Raw genomic sequence first — 16,508 nt, forward strand, 5'->3', positions numbered from 1 at the left:
CTTTGGAGATCAAGGAAGATTGTGACCACTTTCACCAGATTCAAAGTGTACCTAAACTTTTTACATAAAAAGGAAGACAACCCTTCGATGAAAAGTAAAAATTATTTTTTCTTGCGTACTCTTTCTGCACATGCCCGCGCATCTCAGGCATGCCCAGATGGAGCCTTTACGTGAAAAATTTGCGGATGTCACGAATGCGCAGTGAGATCGGCATTTTTTTTCTAACCTACATCACCCGATCTCGCACCTGGGTCGGGTGATGTAGGAAGAAGAACCCGGAAGAAGAGAAGATGGTGGCGTCCAGCGCGCCGGCTAGGAGACAAATGCCGGGACGACGTGGGACCTGATGGAAGACATCTCCGGATGGATCAACTGCTCTGTGAGATTGAAGGTAAGTGTATTTTTTTTTGTTTTTGGTTTTTTCAGTTCACTTCCTCTTTAACCCCATCCCCTGATGCATGGAGCGGTAAAATAGGACTGAGAGCTGGAAGAAGTTCTGGTTTGCAGCCCAGACAATCCTGTGGCCCATGAGCAGTAGTTATATGGGGATCACAAGGGAATCACAGGAGATAAACTGCTTGAGGATTCCAGAGATCTGCGGTAGGTAATGGGTGCTTATTGTATGTCTGCAGCCATGGAACTAGCACTGCAGGGGTCACATTGGGGTGGAGGGGGAAGGGATAGCAGATACAGTACAGGCAATTGCGGCTGCTCTACTGAATTACAGAAGCTGAGGGCCCCATTCAAAGTATCACAGGGGGCCACTGATTTCTTGTTATATATTACTATATAGTAAGGAAGGTATGTGAATGTAAGAATTTTTGTGAACCCTGCTGGATCAGAAGTACAGGGCCAGGGGACTCTGCCCCTCCATAGCACAGAATGGTGCAGCACTGTAGTCCTTAGCGATAGCATGGTGCAGGTGATAGCACTCACAACAGGCAACGAGCGCAGGAAGTTATTAGCGCACTTTTGCATTTACTAGACAGATATATATTAAAATTATTTTTTGGGGTATATTTAAAAGGCCAGAAGTAGGGTTTACATACTCCTAAAATAACATAATGAGATGTATTGTAAAAGAGGTAGAAATATAATAAATGTAGTGTATTAGCTGCACATTTCAGGCTCTATAGAGGAGCAGTGTTTTTAGGAGGCAGACATTCCTCACCCCCTCCATGGGAAGCTCACCCCCCCCCCCCCCCTTCCCCCATGACATAGCCTGCGGGCTGAGTGTCGTCAGAGACGTGCGCGTGCCATGTGTCGGTATGCGCTCTCGTGCACGCGCCCAGTCTGTGTTTTCCCTGCGCTGGCTGCACCTCACGTGACAGGGCGAGCTGGCCGCTGGCTGGACGGCTTTTTCCCGTCGGTATCGAAGGCAGAAACGAAAGTGCTCGGTGTCCGTGTACCCCCCGGGGCGGTTTGCCTTTTGGAATATCGGGGCTTGTTATGGAGTGTGGGAAGCAGAGCGTCGTCAGGGTCTAATCACCAGCGCAGACACGGCGACTCGAGGGGCCCAGGGGCGGACGGACTCTCCGGGGGATGGTCTCCGGGTGTCCGTGAGCCGCCCGGGTGGCAGCAAGGGAGAGTGCGGCCTGGGAGCTCAGGCCTTGCACGGCAGCCCCGGCCAGTCAGGCGGAGACTGTTGGTGGAGGATGTCAGGCCGCCGCTGTGCCGGGGCCTCGGGTTCTGCCTCTGCCCACGGGGATGCGACAGCCAGCGGGGAGCCGGCCCGGGAACTCTTCGAGGCCTGTAGGAACGGTGACGTGGAGAGGGTGAGGAAGCTGGTCAATGCCGACAATGTAAACAGCCGGGACACTGCGGGCAGGAAATCCACACCGCTTCACTTCGCTGCAGGTAATGATCACAGGAGGGCCGGCTAAATATACCTGGCTGGTCACCGCAGGCCTGGGCCTAGCCAGCACACCTGAGGATCCCATCACTGCTTTATATCCCAGGGATCCATGGCTCTATATCCCAGGGATCCATGTCTGACCCGATACCGGCTCTATATCGCAGGGATCCATGTCTGACCCGATACCAGCTCTATATATCAAAGGGCTTCATGTCTGATCTGATACCAGCTATATATCCCAGGCCTGGGCCTAACCATGTCACACCTAGAGATAAGTCTGATCCAGTCATTAACGTATAACTCATGTCTGGACCTAACCATTTCCATCAAAAGACAAGGCCGATCCCTTCTTACCTATAGCCACCTAGAGATAAGTCTGACCCAGTGATTAAAATATGGCTCCCGCTAGACCTACCTATGTCTTACCTAGAGATAAGTCTGACCCCTTCCTACCTATGTCGCCTATAGTCCGGTCTGACCTCTTCTACCTTTATAGCTCCGGTTTGGACCTAGTGATATGCCTGACCCCATCACCCAGCCTAGGCTTTGCCATGTCACCCATAAGAACAGGCTGGACCCTCTCGTACCTGTATAGCTCAGGCCTGGGTGTTGCCATGTCACTCCTATGGACTGGTCTAAATCTTACTCCTAAATAGTTCAGTGCTGGGCCGAGCTGTGTCTCATGTAAATACTAGTCTGTCCTTTTATATGGGTCAAGTCCTGTCACTGACTAGTCTGACCCCCATCCCATCCAGGTTAAGCCTAACTATGTTATTTCTAAGGATAGGTAATACCCCTTTACATACCTCCTATAGTTTAGATCGGGGCCTAACCATGTCACTCCAAGGCAATGTTCAGACTGGCGGTGTGATTATCGCCATTGAATTGCAGCCTTGGAGAAAATACTACAAGAAGCATCTCCTGCAGCAGCCCTATAGAGAATGGATGGGTACTGCACACGGCAAACTGCTTGTTTTTAAAGGTCCTATGGTGCAAGGTGCCAGCAGTGGGAACTGAACATAACCTCTCAATCCAGAAGCAGGTCTTATTCTGCCCCTAGGACAAATCTGCCCCCTCCCACCTATAAAACTTTAGCCTCAGGTTATCTGTATCTAGGGACAAGTCTGGCCAGACTTCTATAAAGTTAGGTCTGGCTCCATCTATGTCTCTCCTAAGGACTAGTCTGAATGCTCCCCTTCTATATATTACAGGCCTGAGCCTAGCCATGTCACATCTAGCTACAAACCTATATACTGTCCTGCACTAACGTAGACTGCTCGGTTCATGTCTCTTTACAACTCCCAGTAGGTTCCAGTGGTACTCTTTATCCAGGCAAAACAAAACAGAAAATTTGTTAAAACTGCCTTGACAAAGGGACCACTGTGCCCACAAAACCGTGACGGCTGGTATAGAACCACAGTAAATGGATTTATAAAGAACCGAGTGCAGATATCTTTGTTATTGACGCTGAAGTACAAGTCTGGTGCGAGTCTAACGTCACCTGTAAAGACAAGCCCTAACAAGTCACTGTGTGTATATCATTTAGGAAGGGAACCCTGCAAGGCATTGAATCTTTGGCAGGTTGACCTGTGAATAATCCAATTGGACTGATTGGTGTTCTGTTGACTTTCTACTCTCTAAACCTGAATTTGCATGGCACTGTCTGTTCTGCACCCTCCTAATTTACACTGTGGTAATGAAGTTCTCACTGCTGTTTGTGTATCTGCAGATCTTTTCTCCTACAAATAAAGCAAATACTCGAGGAGGTTTTGAATTTAGTGTTATGCAGGAGACAAGGTAGCCAATGCTTGTGACAGCGCTTACTAATATTTGCCAAAAGTGCAAGACTTTAATCCCCCTAAAAAAAAATTTCTTGGGTGAAAATGTACAAATCCAGCTTTTCCCTAACCTCATTTAGTATTGCACTGTGCTGAATGCCCTAATACCAGACTTGGGCGATTGTTTTGTCCCCTCTTAAATTATCTATACTGTGATCGATAGTTCACAAGCAATATTTTTGGGGTGATGACTATGAAGTGCATGGAATTTGCACTGGTATGTATACATAATAGGGTAAAAGTTAGAACATCTGGAATTACTGTTATCAATGTGGATGTTGGGGAGAAGCCTCTTCATGTCTGGGGGCTTTCAGGTGTTCTCAGTTGTTGCCTGGGGATTATACCCTGCTAACTATTGGTTTTGATGTTTCTGTTGGCACCCTGAGATTGCAGTAACTTTGGTTGGATTTAAATTTGCTCCGTGTTGCCTGATCAGGAGTATATCTCCCCTCCACTCCGATTCATTAAACAGCTTTCCTTGGGATTTCTTCAACGCATTTCTACAGAAACTTTCTCAGTTTTGCAAAACCTCCTTTTGGAGCTGGGCCCCCACCTTCTGATTAAAGCTCATTTCCAGCTTTACATGTAATTGTGTAGAGTTGTACTGGGATTGCTCAGTCTGATTTCACTAAAGCTGCGTACACACGGCAAATTTTTCTCGCCCGATAATCGTTATCGGCCAATTATCGGGCGAAAATCTGCCGTGTGTACAGTCGGTCGTCGTCCATCGTCCGACGACCGTCCTGGCGGATCCATGGACGATGGGCGACGACCGATCCTAATGAAAGGGAAGGGGAGAGCGCGCAGCAGGGTGCCGCTCCGTCGCTCTCCCCCTCCCCTCTCCATAGAGCATGAACGGTGCTGTATGTACAGCAAAGTTCATGCATCGTGCAGTCTTTTCTCGTTGGAAAGGATCGTGAAAGATCCTTTCCAACGAGAAAAATTGCAGGTGTGTACGCAGCTTTACAACTCTCAGTGAGCAGTAGAAGCTCCAGTAAATCAAATAATGTCTGTTTCATTTCCTGGCTAATAGAAATCCAGCATCATCTAGTTTTTTCCTTCATGCTAAATGTCCCTGCCACCCATCTCCCTTTCATTCACCGTTTTTCACATTTTTCCTATGAAGGTTCGGTGTTACCATAATATCCTATTTTCAGAAAGCTATGTACAACACCTAGCCCACCTCTGCCGCCAGCTATTTGTGTAGAAAAGCATTTCCCTGGGTCAAAAAAGGAATGTCACCATAACAGAAAGATTGTATTATGTTGATGAGGGGTGCAAAAGCTACCAGGGAGGGCAAATATTTCCTGATTAAACTTCAGCTCTAACTGCTTTGGCCCGTTATGATAGGCAGGGGAAAGGTCCCCTTTTTCCTAGGGATTAATATGTGAACATATTGCCTTATTTTAAAAGGGTGAGGCCAAAGTCAGACTTGCATAATAAAGTAAATCCTGTGGGAAAAATAAAGTAAATGACTAACATCTGTAGCAGGGAGCCGATAACATGAGCATTTGTTTGTAGATGACTCACTGCAGCACTGCCTGAAGCCTTCCCAAAGTCTCTTCCCTTCTTGCATGATGATGCTTGTGAACTGTTTTGTAATACAAAAGTTTTGCCATTCTGTTTGGAAAGTTTTCGAACACTGCACACCAGGGCTTGGCCAGATTTCTTATACGAGAGCACCAAGGGTCAGAAAGTTAAATTTTCCTCATCAGTAGTCAAAAAAAATACAACTTTATTAAGACTTGTGAGTGATGTAACATGTAATGTTATTTGTAGTTCATCTCTATATTTTACAGGCAAGCCCAATGTGTCCTGTTCACAGCCCATATTTTGAGTACATTACTGTGTTATATAGGTGTGTTTAATATACTTCCTTACACTGTGTTGGTAAACCATTAAGCATGACAAAAGCAGTGTAAGTACCAACTCCAAAATGGTTAGGTTTGCACTCATTTGTATTTATTTTTATAGTTATAGCACTAAAGTGTAATCCTTACCTTGTAATACTTGCCTGTCACTAAAAGACTTCAGATCACAGCACAAAGATTTGATATACAGGTATTACTCTAACCCTCTTTCTGTGCTACATGTGTACATTTTGTTCATATCTGGAGATCCCTTTCCCTTCATTTTGTCACTTCTGTCATTAATTGACAGCCAGCATAATTTAGGCTCTTGGCTAAGGCTGCTATGGACAGTAAAATAATGCAGAGCTAAACATAAGCTGATGATTGTCACCCTGCTTTTTCCTGCTATCAGCATGCTCCTTGCTGGTATATAAACTGAATGATCCCCTTACACTTGAGTTCTGCTGTTCAGGGAACTACAATAAAACTAACCCTAAGTCACATTGAGGGCCTTCTATTGCGTCAAAAATATATACATTTAACTTTATATTAATATAAATATATATAACCACATTAATTTGTCTTTCACTTCCTCAAGTTGTTTCCTGCATGTCAGATGATTGTCACCCAAGATGATCCCTCATGATCTTCTTAGGCGAAAAAATGTCATGTCAGTCCTCCCCCTTTTTTCTCTCCAAACAACAGAACTATGTGTACAGCATTCATTTGTTCTCCTGTCACTGAAAATCATTATGAAAGATTATTTCCAGCAACATTCATCTGATGTCTGTAAGGGGTTTCACCTTTAAACTCTTGTTTCTGTGGGTTTCCAACAGCTTAGAAACATGCTGGTTGCTTACATTGAACACCTCACTAGTTACTGTACAAACGTCTGTTTTGTTGTCCGTCTTTGTCTAAACTTTAATGCATGCAATGATTTCCTTTATGCAAAAGCATTACCTTATTATCACCTGGTACCACTGCGTCTATGTCTTGCAAAAGTGGATTTCTCAGTATTTAATGCAATAGGGTTCAGCCATCCTTTATATGATTGAGGAATTATCTAATGAGCACAGTCTGCTATGAATGTGAACAGCATGTGGATTACATTTTATACAATTTATAGCACTTCATATGTGATCTAGCTGGATTCTCATATGCTGATGTGATGAATTATACATTATATCTCTTTTAATGCATAGAAAAATTTTCTTTATCTTGTATTTTAAAATGTAAAATTTTAAAATTCTTTGAGAATTTTTTTTGTCTTTTAAATAAAGTAGCCTTTTAGATTGTATCCTAACATGGCTCTCAATGTTATTTAAATCTGACCATAGCAACTAAGCAGCAAATGTTTATTTTTCTTCCCCATATTTGACATGTAACACAAATGTCTGCTTGGTTGCTATGGTTTAGTGCAAATTTACACTTAAGTGCTATGCTAGGTAATCATCGACATTTGTACTTGTGTATGGCTGTTTGGGGTCATTTGGATTTTTGTAAGGCCTTTTTGGTGCAGTTGGTTTTGGATTTCATTTTGTAGAAGGACAGTGAAGGAATGATGGATTTGTTTCCCACAGGAAGTGGAAAAGTGATGATGCCTAAGTAGGGTGCCAGCTGAATAGCAGTAAAAAGAAGTTGCTGGTTACATTTTGTGTCTTTGTTGATAGCACAGGGTTCTTATTATTTCTCATGGAGGCTTTTTAGTGTTTATAATTGATTGTACTGGTGATTTGTAGACTGTTCTATGCTCGTGCATCATGAAACTGTTTCAAGTTTAAATGAACGCAGCTATTGTTGACCTGTTTTTGGAAGCATCCTCCTCATGCTTCATTCATCCCATTCTGAGTCCCTAGGCTGGAACAAGCATGTGCAAAGTTTGGCCAAAGTTCATATTGCTGGGCCTGGCTCCTCAAGTCATTACAAGTAGGACACATTTTAGGACTTAGAGCAGTAGGTATTATTGATTTTGTTTAGTAGACTTGCACAGTGCCTTGTATATACACAGAAACTTGTAATTTAGTTGTTGATTACCCTGAGAGCATAAATGTTTTGTTTTAACAATTTTCTGTAATTAAAACAATGATGTTACTGTAGAATATATATCAGCTGGGGTTGTTGGTTTACAGTGTTTATTTTTATTAACTCCATGAAAGGGAAATTGTCCTGACATTTGTTTATAGGTTATAAAATCAATATCTGTCAGGCTTTTGTTACAAGATGCAATTTTAGTTTATTGCCTTTCATTGATTTTGCTACTCATCTAATTGCTTAGAGAATTGGCTGTTGTCTCCTAATCTGTGATTTTTGCTGACGCGTCATCCCAGACAAAATACTATGGGTAAAGTAGAACTCCAGTCTATTTTTATTTTGCTGAAGCATTTGTCAGTAAAAGTTCCTCTCCTTAGGTAGTTGTTGGGCTTTTTAAGTATTTTTTTTTTTTTCTTTATGCTGGTTAGACCTGTTATTTTTCTAGGATTATTACACAATAGATCTAAATATCCTATATCTTGTAATATAAGTACACAATAGGTGCATGACATAGATCTCTACTACTATGACAGCTGGTTTTATGCATGGTTTACCAGCCCAGTGAAGCTTAACTGTGGCTAGAATTGCTGCTCGGACAAGTACAGACATATTCCTAGCTTCAATCTATAAGGTTTGCTTCGTGTGGACATTATTCCAGCTTGCAGAATTTTAGCATTTGTCATACTTCTGCACAAGTCATTCCCAAAATCTGTGATGAATAAAAATTGAATTACATACTGGTAGCCCTGTTTGATTTGGAGCACTACCTTCTTCAAACGTTCTGAATAAAAATTAATCATACTGTTAGGCGATTGTTTATTTTTTTTTTTTTTTTTTTTTTATGCTCCCTTATCAACAAGTGATTTTTTTTCTTCCTTATCAAGCAAATTAAATTCATAAATAAAACTTTTACACTTTAATACCAGTTGATATCATCACCTGGCCTTTGTACTCATCTATGCAATGCCAGCAGATCATGGCTGGCGGAAGGGGCCAGTGGGATGCTGAGTCCTTACTCATATCTACAGCCCCCAGGAAAGCAGTGGGCTGGTCCTTGTTAGGAAAGCAATTAGCAAAATGAATTGGTGGTGGTATGGTAGTCTAGAGAAGTGTGGGTTCCTAGGCAGGCTGTATCTACGAAAGCTCACAGTGTACACAAAGTCAGAAAAATTAAATTCTGCTCAGGAGAGAAGCCTGTACATCAGACTGAGAATAAGAATACAATTCCGCTTTAATAAAGCAATGCTAGTCACTTACCCACAGGATAAACGTCAGTGTCTGTACATGTTACAGATTTCAAAATGGACTGCTGGTGTCTGGGGCATACAAACTAATTTTGAATGACCGCTCATATTTCATCTTTTGGGGGGATTTGTGTTGTAATTATGCATTTCAATTCTGCTGGCTCAGTTTCCTTTCATGTAGTGCTAGGCAAGGCTTCTGCCCTCTTACACCTCATTCTGTAAACTGAAAACCATGCACACCTTGCATGATCAAATGTCTTGGCAGATGAGAGGGACTAATTGCGGTATGCCATTGGGAGCACCCTTTAATACGTCCTTAACAAATCTCTGAATTTAATACATAAAAAACAAAACAAAAAAAAAAACATGACAAACTTTCTAAAAGCTTGCAAGTCTTCAAAAACTATTTATAGTTGTGCATGGACTTTTATCACAGCACCATTACGTTCTGTTTAAGTCTCCATAATCCATCCCTGTCAAATTTAGCTGAACACCACAGACCTGTATAACTGGCTTTTACACAATGTAAAGCTTGCTTCTAACCACCAGACTTTTGCTTTTATTTTTCCCTTTTCCTAAAGCCCAATTTGTGTCACTAACCTTTCCCTGCGATGCTACTTGTATATAGCTCTTCACTTGGCTTCATAGTAATCTAGACGCTAGCTTTCTTCTAAGACTTAGAAGAACTAAGAGAAAACCTTTGTGATAATACAGCTTAGGGTTTCTTTAGGATGGCTGCAGATAAAAGTGCTAATGCTCCATTAGACCCAGGCTGGTGTTATGTCTCTGCCCCCCTCTGCTTGGTCATTCACAATACATTGCCAGCGGCCGTTTCTCTGCTGAATGGGCAAAGTCACGTCAGCAGCACTGGTAAACTGTATCACTGACTTTTATATTGGGCTAAACTGGACTACACTCAGGGAATCAAGAGAAGTTTTTAGAGCACTACAAACAAATAACATTGCTATACGTATGACAAAAGGCTGTCACAGAAGAAATATCCTAGACCTAGTGTCAGAGATGTGAGGCCTCTACATCTGCATATATCATTATACCCTTGTGGAAGGCCTAATAATTCTCTTGGCACATCAAATACCAATTTTCCATTTGCATTATACTTAGGATTTGAATGTCAATGAACCTATACATATAAAGCTATAAAAGTAATGATGATTCATGACAAAGGCGTCTTTTTAATGGTAAATACAAACGTTGCTATAGAATTCTCCTAATACATATGTAGGCACGTAGTTTAGAACCTTGTTCACCCTTGTGTCCCAGGTATGCTGGAAGTGCTCAGGAAGCATATGCTGTCCGAATCTTCTGTTAAAATCTTAAGGAAATCTTGTTTTCTTTTCAAGGATTTGGCCGCAAGGATGTTGTGGAATATTTACTGCAGAGTGGTGCCAATGTCCATGCGCGTGATGATGGCGGCCTCATCCCTCTCCACAATGCCTGCTCTTTTGGCCATGCTGAAGTTGTCAATCTCCTGCTGAGACATGGTGCTGATCCTAATGCCCGTGACAATTGGAATTATACTCCTCTCCATGAAGCCGCTATAAAGGGCAAAATAGATGTTTGCATAGGTAGGCATATCATCATCTTGTGATTATGCAATGTCACTCTTTTATATGTGCATGAATTGCTTAAAGTTTGTAACTATAGCAGATGGCGTTTAGTTTGATATTCTTATTTTAAAATATACTGAAGACTATTAAGTGTTGTTTCAATTGTTTTTGGGAGCAACCTGGGCTTTTACAGTTTAGGTACATTTGCATCATTTTCCAAAATGTTGCCTGATAAACCCCTGAGGCATGTAACCACTGTGGGACAGCAGCCTGTGATGGTGCAGGCATTTGACATGCATTTGTCCCATGGTTTTTGTAACACATTTTAAGAAAAGGAGTCCTTTTTACCATTATGTGTTATGCAGTTGGTGAATTAGGACAGACCAACATAAAAACATTAAAGATATTAAATTATTTAAATGCTGTGGTCCTGGTATTCTTTTGTTATATAAAGTTGTTACTGATTTGCACTCTACTTCAAGTTCTTGCTATGGTGGATACCTAGATCCCTTATCCCTGGGGGCTGCCGGTTTCAGTATAAACTGGTAACCTATCTTGCTCTGGGCATGTGGGGTGTCAGGTGCTGGGGGAAATGTTCTCTGGAGACCCAGCACCTGTTCTTGCATATGTGCAAAGTGATGTTGGGTTCTGTACCATGTTGTTCCTAAATGCCTCAGACTTGAGGAGTTTTAATGCCCGTGAGTTTTGGTGGGTTTTAATGCTGGCTGGAAAGTCCTATGCAGTGGGTTGGATAAAAATGTTTGAGAATTTTACAGTAGACCAGGTAAATGGGGAGGTCTGCTTTAAGTTTGCCAGTGAGGTTGTGTATTCCAGCTATGGAACAAAAAAAGGCTCCTGGAGGTGAGCAGTCCCCCAGCAAGTCAACCCCTCTAGGCACATATAAACATGGTTTGAACATGTGGGTTCTGTAGATTTGTGTTTTTTAATTTTTTTTTTTTTTTTTTGGGGTATGGTAAATAACTGTTTACTGTGTCTTCTGTTTTCAAAGTTCTACTTCAGCATGGAGCAGATCCAACTATTCGTAACACAGACAACCGGACAGCTTTGGATTTGTCTGATCCTTCAGCTAAATCAGTGCTGACGGGTAATGATTTTTTTTTTTTTATAAATATATTATTGAGATCAGGACTGGATAATATGTATATAACTGGAAACCCATGGGGGTTTATTGTACATGACTTATTATCTAACTTCCTTTATTATTGCCTTATTATCTAAATGTATAACAGTATCATTTTTTTTTTGTTTTTACAGTGCATGTAAAAAAAAAAGAATGATTCACTTAATACAAATAGACATATCAAAATGCTATGTTTCTATGCTATTTCCAGGAAGCTACTGTAATTACCTATTACATGCAAAAGCCTGATTCTTGTTTTGCAGCGATACCTGATGCTTATATTGTTTAGTCTTACAAAGCAAGATTGAGTCATTCCGATTACCTCACTAAAATACATGCCCTCCCTACATGACTGTTATCTTTATAGCTGTTAAAATTTTATTGCCTGTAGTTTACCTTTAGGTCATCATTCCAAATTTTTGAGTGTTCTTAAGAGTGTAAAATATGAATTGTTCTTTGTCTCTACAGGGGAATACAAGAAGGACGAACTTTTGGAAAGTGCTCGGTATGTATCCTTATAAAATACAAGAAGGGTGTTTTTTGTATTTTTACTGGAGGGGGGTACCTGAAGTATTGAATATATAGAAGAGTATAGAGTCTAACATCCAAAAATGATCTATGCACTTCTTTCAACCAGCAAAACTGTTGATTGAACTAATTTTGTGTGACTGTGAAGCATGCATTCTAAATTTTCTAAACTTTTTTTTTTCTTTCTTTCTTTCTTTCTTTCTTTTCCCCCCAGTAGTGGAAATGAAGATAAAATGATGGCATTGCTTACTCCTCTTAATGTTAATTCCCATGCAAGTGATGGAAGAAAGGTAACCTACCGTATGCTGTGATAGCTTATTTTACAACTGTTGTCAGCCGTCTTGTCTACCATTTCCAAAAAAAATGTGTTTTTTATTTTAATAGTATTTATTTTTATCTACAGTCAACACCCCTTCACTTAGCTGCAGGCTATAACCGTGTCAAAATTGTACAGCTGTTACTTCAGCATGGAGCAGATGTTCATGCCAAGGATAAAGGGTATGACAACACAAATAACTAATTATCCAAATATTTGTTATACAAACATTGAAGTCTTAATAGCATCTTCCTAATATATTGCTGCTGTGATCTAGTCGGGTGTTTCTGGAAAATATCTCTAGACTGCCTTTGCAATGATTTACAATACATGGCTGAACAACACCTTTAGCCTGTTCTTTAGAGGATGCCATTTCTGCTGTTCATGCACCTGTCAGCTGTAACTATCCCTGATGAACGCCTCCATTAACCTCTATGTTCTATTACTGCTTTTCCTCCCAAATGACTGTATTGCATGGAAGCCACAGTAGCTTCAGACTCCTAATAGGTAATATTACCAAACAAGTAAATTCAAAAAACATTTCACATTTTATTTTACCAGTCCTTAGATCAGGGGTGGGAAAACTTTCACTCGGGGACCACAATCTGATCTAAAATTTGGCAGCCGGGCCCATTGGAGAATGGGTGGCGTTGTGCCACCGCGACGCCACTGAACGTAACGTCATTATGGCATAACTCTGCCCATTCACATTGCAGATCTTAGCCTGCGATGGGAGAGTGGGCGGGTTTGTTCAAGCCAGAGCAGCGGAGCCGCTGAAGTAAAGAGAGAGTTTAACTGGCTGTAGTTTGTCCCTGTCTGCCTTAGATGATGATACTGCATTGTGTCCGAACACTTCCTTCATAATCTTGCCAGGAATTTGTCATTTGAGCTAAACTGTCAGTATAAAACAATTTCCCATGTCATAGAAATAAGCAGACATCTTTATTCTGCCATTTCTGATCCGGGTCTATAAAATACAGCTTGTTTGGTTGGTGTTCTGATCCTCTGCCATTAATAACTTCTGAACCACTGACCCAGAATGAGTATACAGCTGAGGGTTTCAATAATTGTCACACTGTTATCAGCATGGTTATTCCAGGTGTGACCGAGACTTCTAAAACCAAAAGCTCAGACTTACATTGAGGTAATTGACATTCTTTACTATGAGTCCAGCAATGACAGCTCACACAATCTGTTAGTGATACGCTGGTTCATTAAGTGCCAATGCAGCAGTCAGGTTGGTTGAGCTGCTATGAAACAGATAATTCTTTGAATTGTAACCTAAATGTCATATATAGTTTCTTACATATTTTTTTTTTCAATACCAGCACTTAGCATGGCTGGCTACCAGATAATTTTAATACTAGCCCACATTCCACTTTAGGAATGAGTTGTCAGACTGCTGGGTACAAGTCTTAGTTGTTCCACTCTCCTTTTAGCAGATTTGTTTATTTAAACTGCACAAAGTACAACATTTTGCAAGCAACATAACTACATTTTAGTAAATTCAGCATGTTCAAATGGTGAAAGTGTTCAGTTTTCGTGGCAATTCTATCTTTTTGCAGTGACAGCTTTAATTATGAAGAAACAACATTCAAAATACTCCCCTGGGAGGTTGAGATTTAGGTCAGATAAAAAAAAACTGTTGTGATAGCAAGATATATGTAACGCACACATTTGCATTTGTTTTTCTGCATTCTTGGTTGTAGGTAAACATGCCTCACCAAGTTAATCATAAATACTTTAGTCATTATGTTGTATGGTAAAGTCTGTATTGAATAAGTGCATTTACAATTCTGGAAACATAGATGGTTGTGTGTATGAAAATTACAGGGGAGGAAAATATTTCAAGACTGTTCATTTGGGAATGCCAATAATAATTTGCCTTCATATGTACGACATGCTTTTGGGGCTTGGGAAGCAGTCACAGAGAGATTCTGGGGTCTAGATGTAATTCTCAGGACTCAAAATCATCTCCCATCACCCATTTCTTAAAATTGTCTTGCTGTGCTTGTAATTAAATTGTATTGATGGCCTTTCTTGGTTTTTGTGTGGACTACTTACCTACCTAATAGTGATTTGTACTGAATTATTGTGATTTCATCTACAGTCTAACTTAGATATTTTGTATTTTTTTTCTTCAGCGATTTAGTGCCACTTCACAATGCCTGCTCATATGGACACTACGAAGTAACTGAGTTGCTTGTAAAGGTAATTGTAATTTTATTTACTTACCTAACACCACAGTCTCCCAGCAGCTGGCAGTAAATTGTTCCCCTTCCCAGTGTTGAAATGTTGGCAGGAATGCCATCACTTAATAATAATTTTAAATAAACTGAAATGTGTTCTCCAGGAGCTAAGTTCTTTTGTCCTCTTTACTTATCCATCCCAGCAGCACTTCTAATATAACCAAGATGAAATATGGTTGGAAGTCTGATTTCTGCAATCTACATGTTATTTGATATTGTTGATCATTTTGTTTGATAATAAGTATGCTTGTGCATATCCCAAGTATTCATTTCTAAAATGTAAAACAATAAAAATGTGTTTCATTTATATTGTGTTTTATTTTTAGCATGGTGCCTGTGTCAATGCAATGGATCTCTGGCAATTCACCCCTCTTCATGAAGCCGCATCTAAGAATCGTGTTGAGGTATGCTCCCTCTTATTAAGTTATGGAGCAGATCCCAACATGCTCAACTGCCATAACAAGAGTGCAATAGATTTGGCCCCAACACCACAGCTTAAGGAACGTTTAGCATGTAAGTTTTTTGTTTTTATTTACAACTTTTCCCCATTGCTTTTTAAACTGTTTTACAAATATTTCTATTGATGCTATAATAATCAATGTTCTTCGAGAGAGTCACTACTGACACAGTTGGCTGACCTTTCTGTATAAGAATGGCATCAGCGTATTTCTTTTATTTAGCAAAAACACAAATATACAGGAGTATAACAACTGGGTTTAGAGATGACTACTGTGTGTGATTTGAACCTATCAGCTGGAAATTCTGTTTTTGCCATCTATCACTGCATTAAATGCAAGGATCATTTTAAGACCTAGAGGGTAAAAATGCTTTAGGTCTTTTGCAATAGAAAAATATTTGCAGCAGTGAAACCATTAGGTTTTAGAATTTAGAATTGGTTTATAACAGGTAATGTCATTTTGTTGTTGAACTGACAAACCTTTCATGTTTTTGGACCTTTTTTTTTCTTGCTTATCCCTCTTGTGCTTACATGATGGTGATAAATAATAACAGATGTCTTGACATATTTTTTTTTTGCAGGTGTTTCAATCTACACTACTAATATTAAACTTGTCTGATCTGTTTCCTATATAGATGAATTCAAAGGTCATTCGTTGCTGCTGGCAGCTAGAGAAGCAGATGCAGCTCGTGTGAAAAAACACCTATCACTTGAAATAGTCAACTTTAAACATCCTCAAACGCATGAGACTGCCTTGGTAAGGCTTTTAAAAATTTCCACCCCAAAGCAGCTGGAACATTATGGGGTTGAAACCAGTTATATGAGAAAACATTCAAAAATCATTTTTTTTCTAGACCACAAATCAAAAAAGACTAAACACATGGGAACCAACTATATGATGGTTCTCTTTTTACCAAATTAAGTATAAAGACTTTACTAAAAAACTAACCTTAAAAAAAAAAAAAAAAGTTCTTAGTTTACTTCTTACCCTTAAAGTACCTCTAATATAGGATGAGCTTTCCACTTTCTCATGAGAGAATTGCACACCGCCTCCGCTAGCCCGGAAAAGCAGTGTATGTCATACTGTAAAGTGAAGAAACACAGCTTTATGTTTTTCAGCTTGAAACTATTCATAGGTCATCTGTCTGACCCTACTTCCCAGTAAAATAAGACTCCAGGGAGCATTTGCTTATCTTGAAAGAAAAAAAAAAAGCTTAGTTACGGAAAGTTTGCAGCATTTTTCATTTGGATAAATACATTTGTGATTATTTAAATTTATACATGTACACACTAAATACATTTGTGATTATTTAAATGTTTACATGTACACACTAATGTGTATTTATATTATTTTTTGTACTTTGTTTAAACAAAGTAGAAAAAGTAGCAAAGAACAGAGACCATCATGGTGGGTACAAAACAAAATTGTGT

The 16,508-nt window shown here is 40.1% G+C and overlaps 1 protein-coding gene across 3 annotated transcripts in view; it reads left to right on the forward strand.

Moving 5' to 3' along the window:
* The first annotated feature begins 1,290 nt into the window (after nucleotides 1-1,290).
* The window catches only part of TNKS2 (tankyrase 2), a 30,941-nt gene continuing 15,723 nt past the window's right edge, over nucleotides 1,291-16,508 (forward strand). For 2 of the 3 annotated variants that reach the window (XM_072425206.1, XM_072425207.1), the window contains exons 1-9: nucleotides 1,291-1,857; nucleotides 10,180-10,404; nucleotides 11,396-11,491; nucleotides 11,996-12,032; nucleotides 12,270-12,345; nucleotides 12,459-12,553; nucleotides 14,516-14,582; nucleotides 14,947-15,133; nucleotides 15,713-15,834. In XM_072425206.1, the coding sequence (XP_072281307.1) occupies nucleotides 1,656-1,857; nucleotides 10,180-10,404; nucleotides 11,396-11,491; nucleotides 11,996-12,032; nucleotides 12,270-12,345; nucleotides 12,459-12,553; nucleotides 14,516-14,582; nucleotides 14,947-15,133; nucleotides 15,713-15,834 (1,107 nt within the window). In that variant the 5' untranslated portion in view covers nucleotides 1,291-1,655. The remainder of the gene's footprint in view (nucleotides 1,858-10,179; nucleotides 10,405-11,395; nucleotides 11,492-11,995; nucleotides 12,033-12,269; nucleotides 12,346-12,458; nucleotides 12,554-14,515; nucleotides 14,583-14,946; nucleotides 15,134-15,712; nucleotides 15,835-16,508) is intronic. The other variant, XM_072425208.1, reaches the window with a different exon arrangement.

Source organism: Pyxicephalus adspersus, chromosome 10 (genome assembly GCF_032062135.1).
Source record: "Pyxicephalus adspersus chromosome 10, UCB_Pads_2.0, whole genome shotgun sequence".
Lineage (NCBI taxonomy): Eukaryota > Metazoa > Chordata > Amphibia > Anura > Pyxicephalidae > Pyxicephalus > Pyxicephalus adspersus.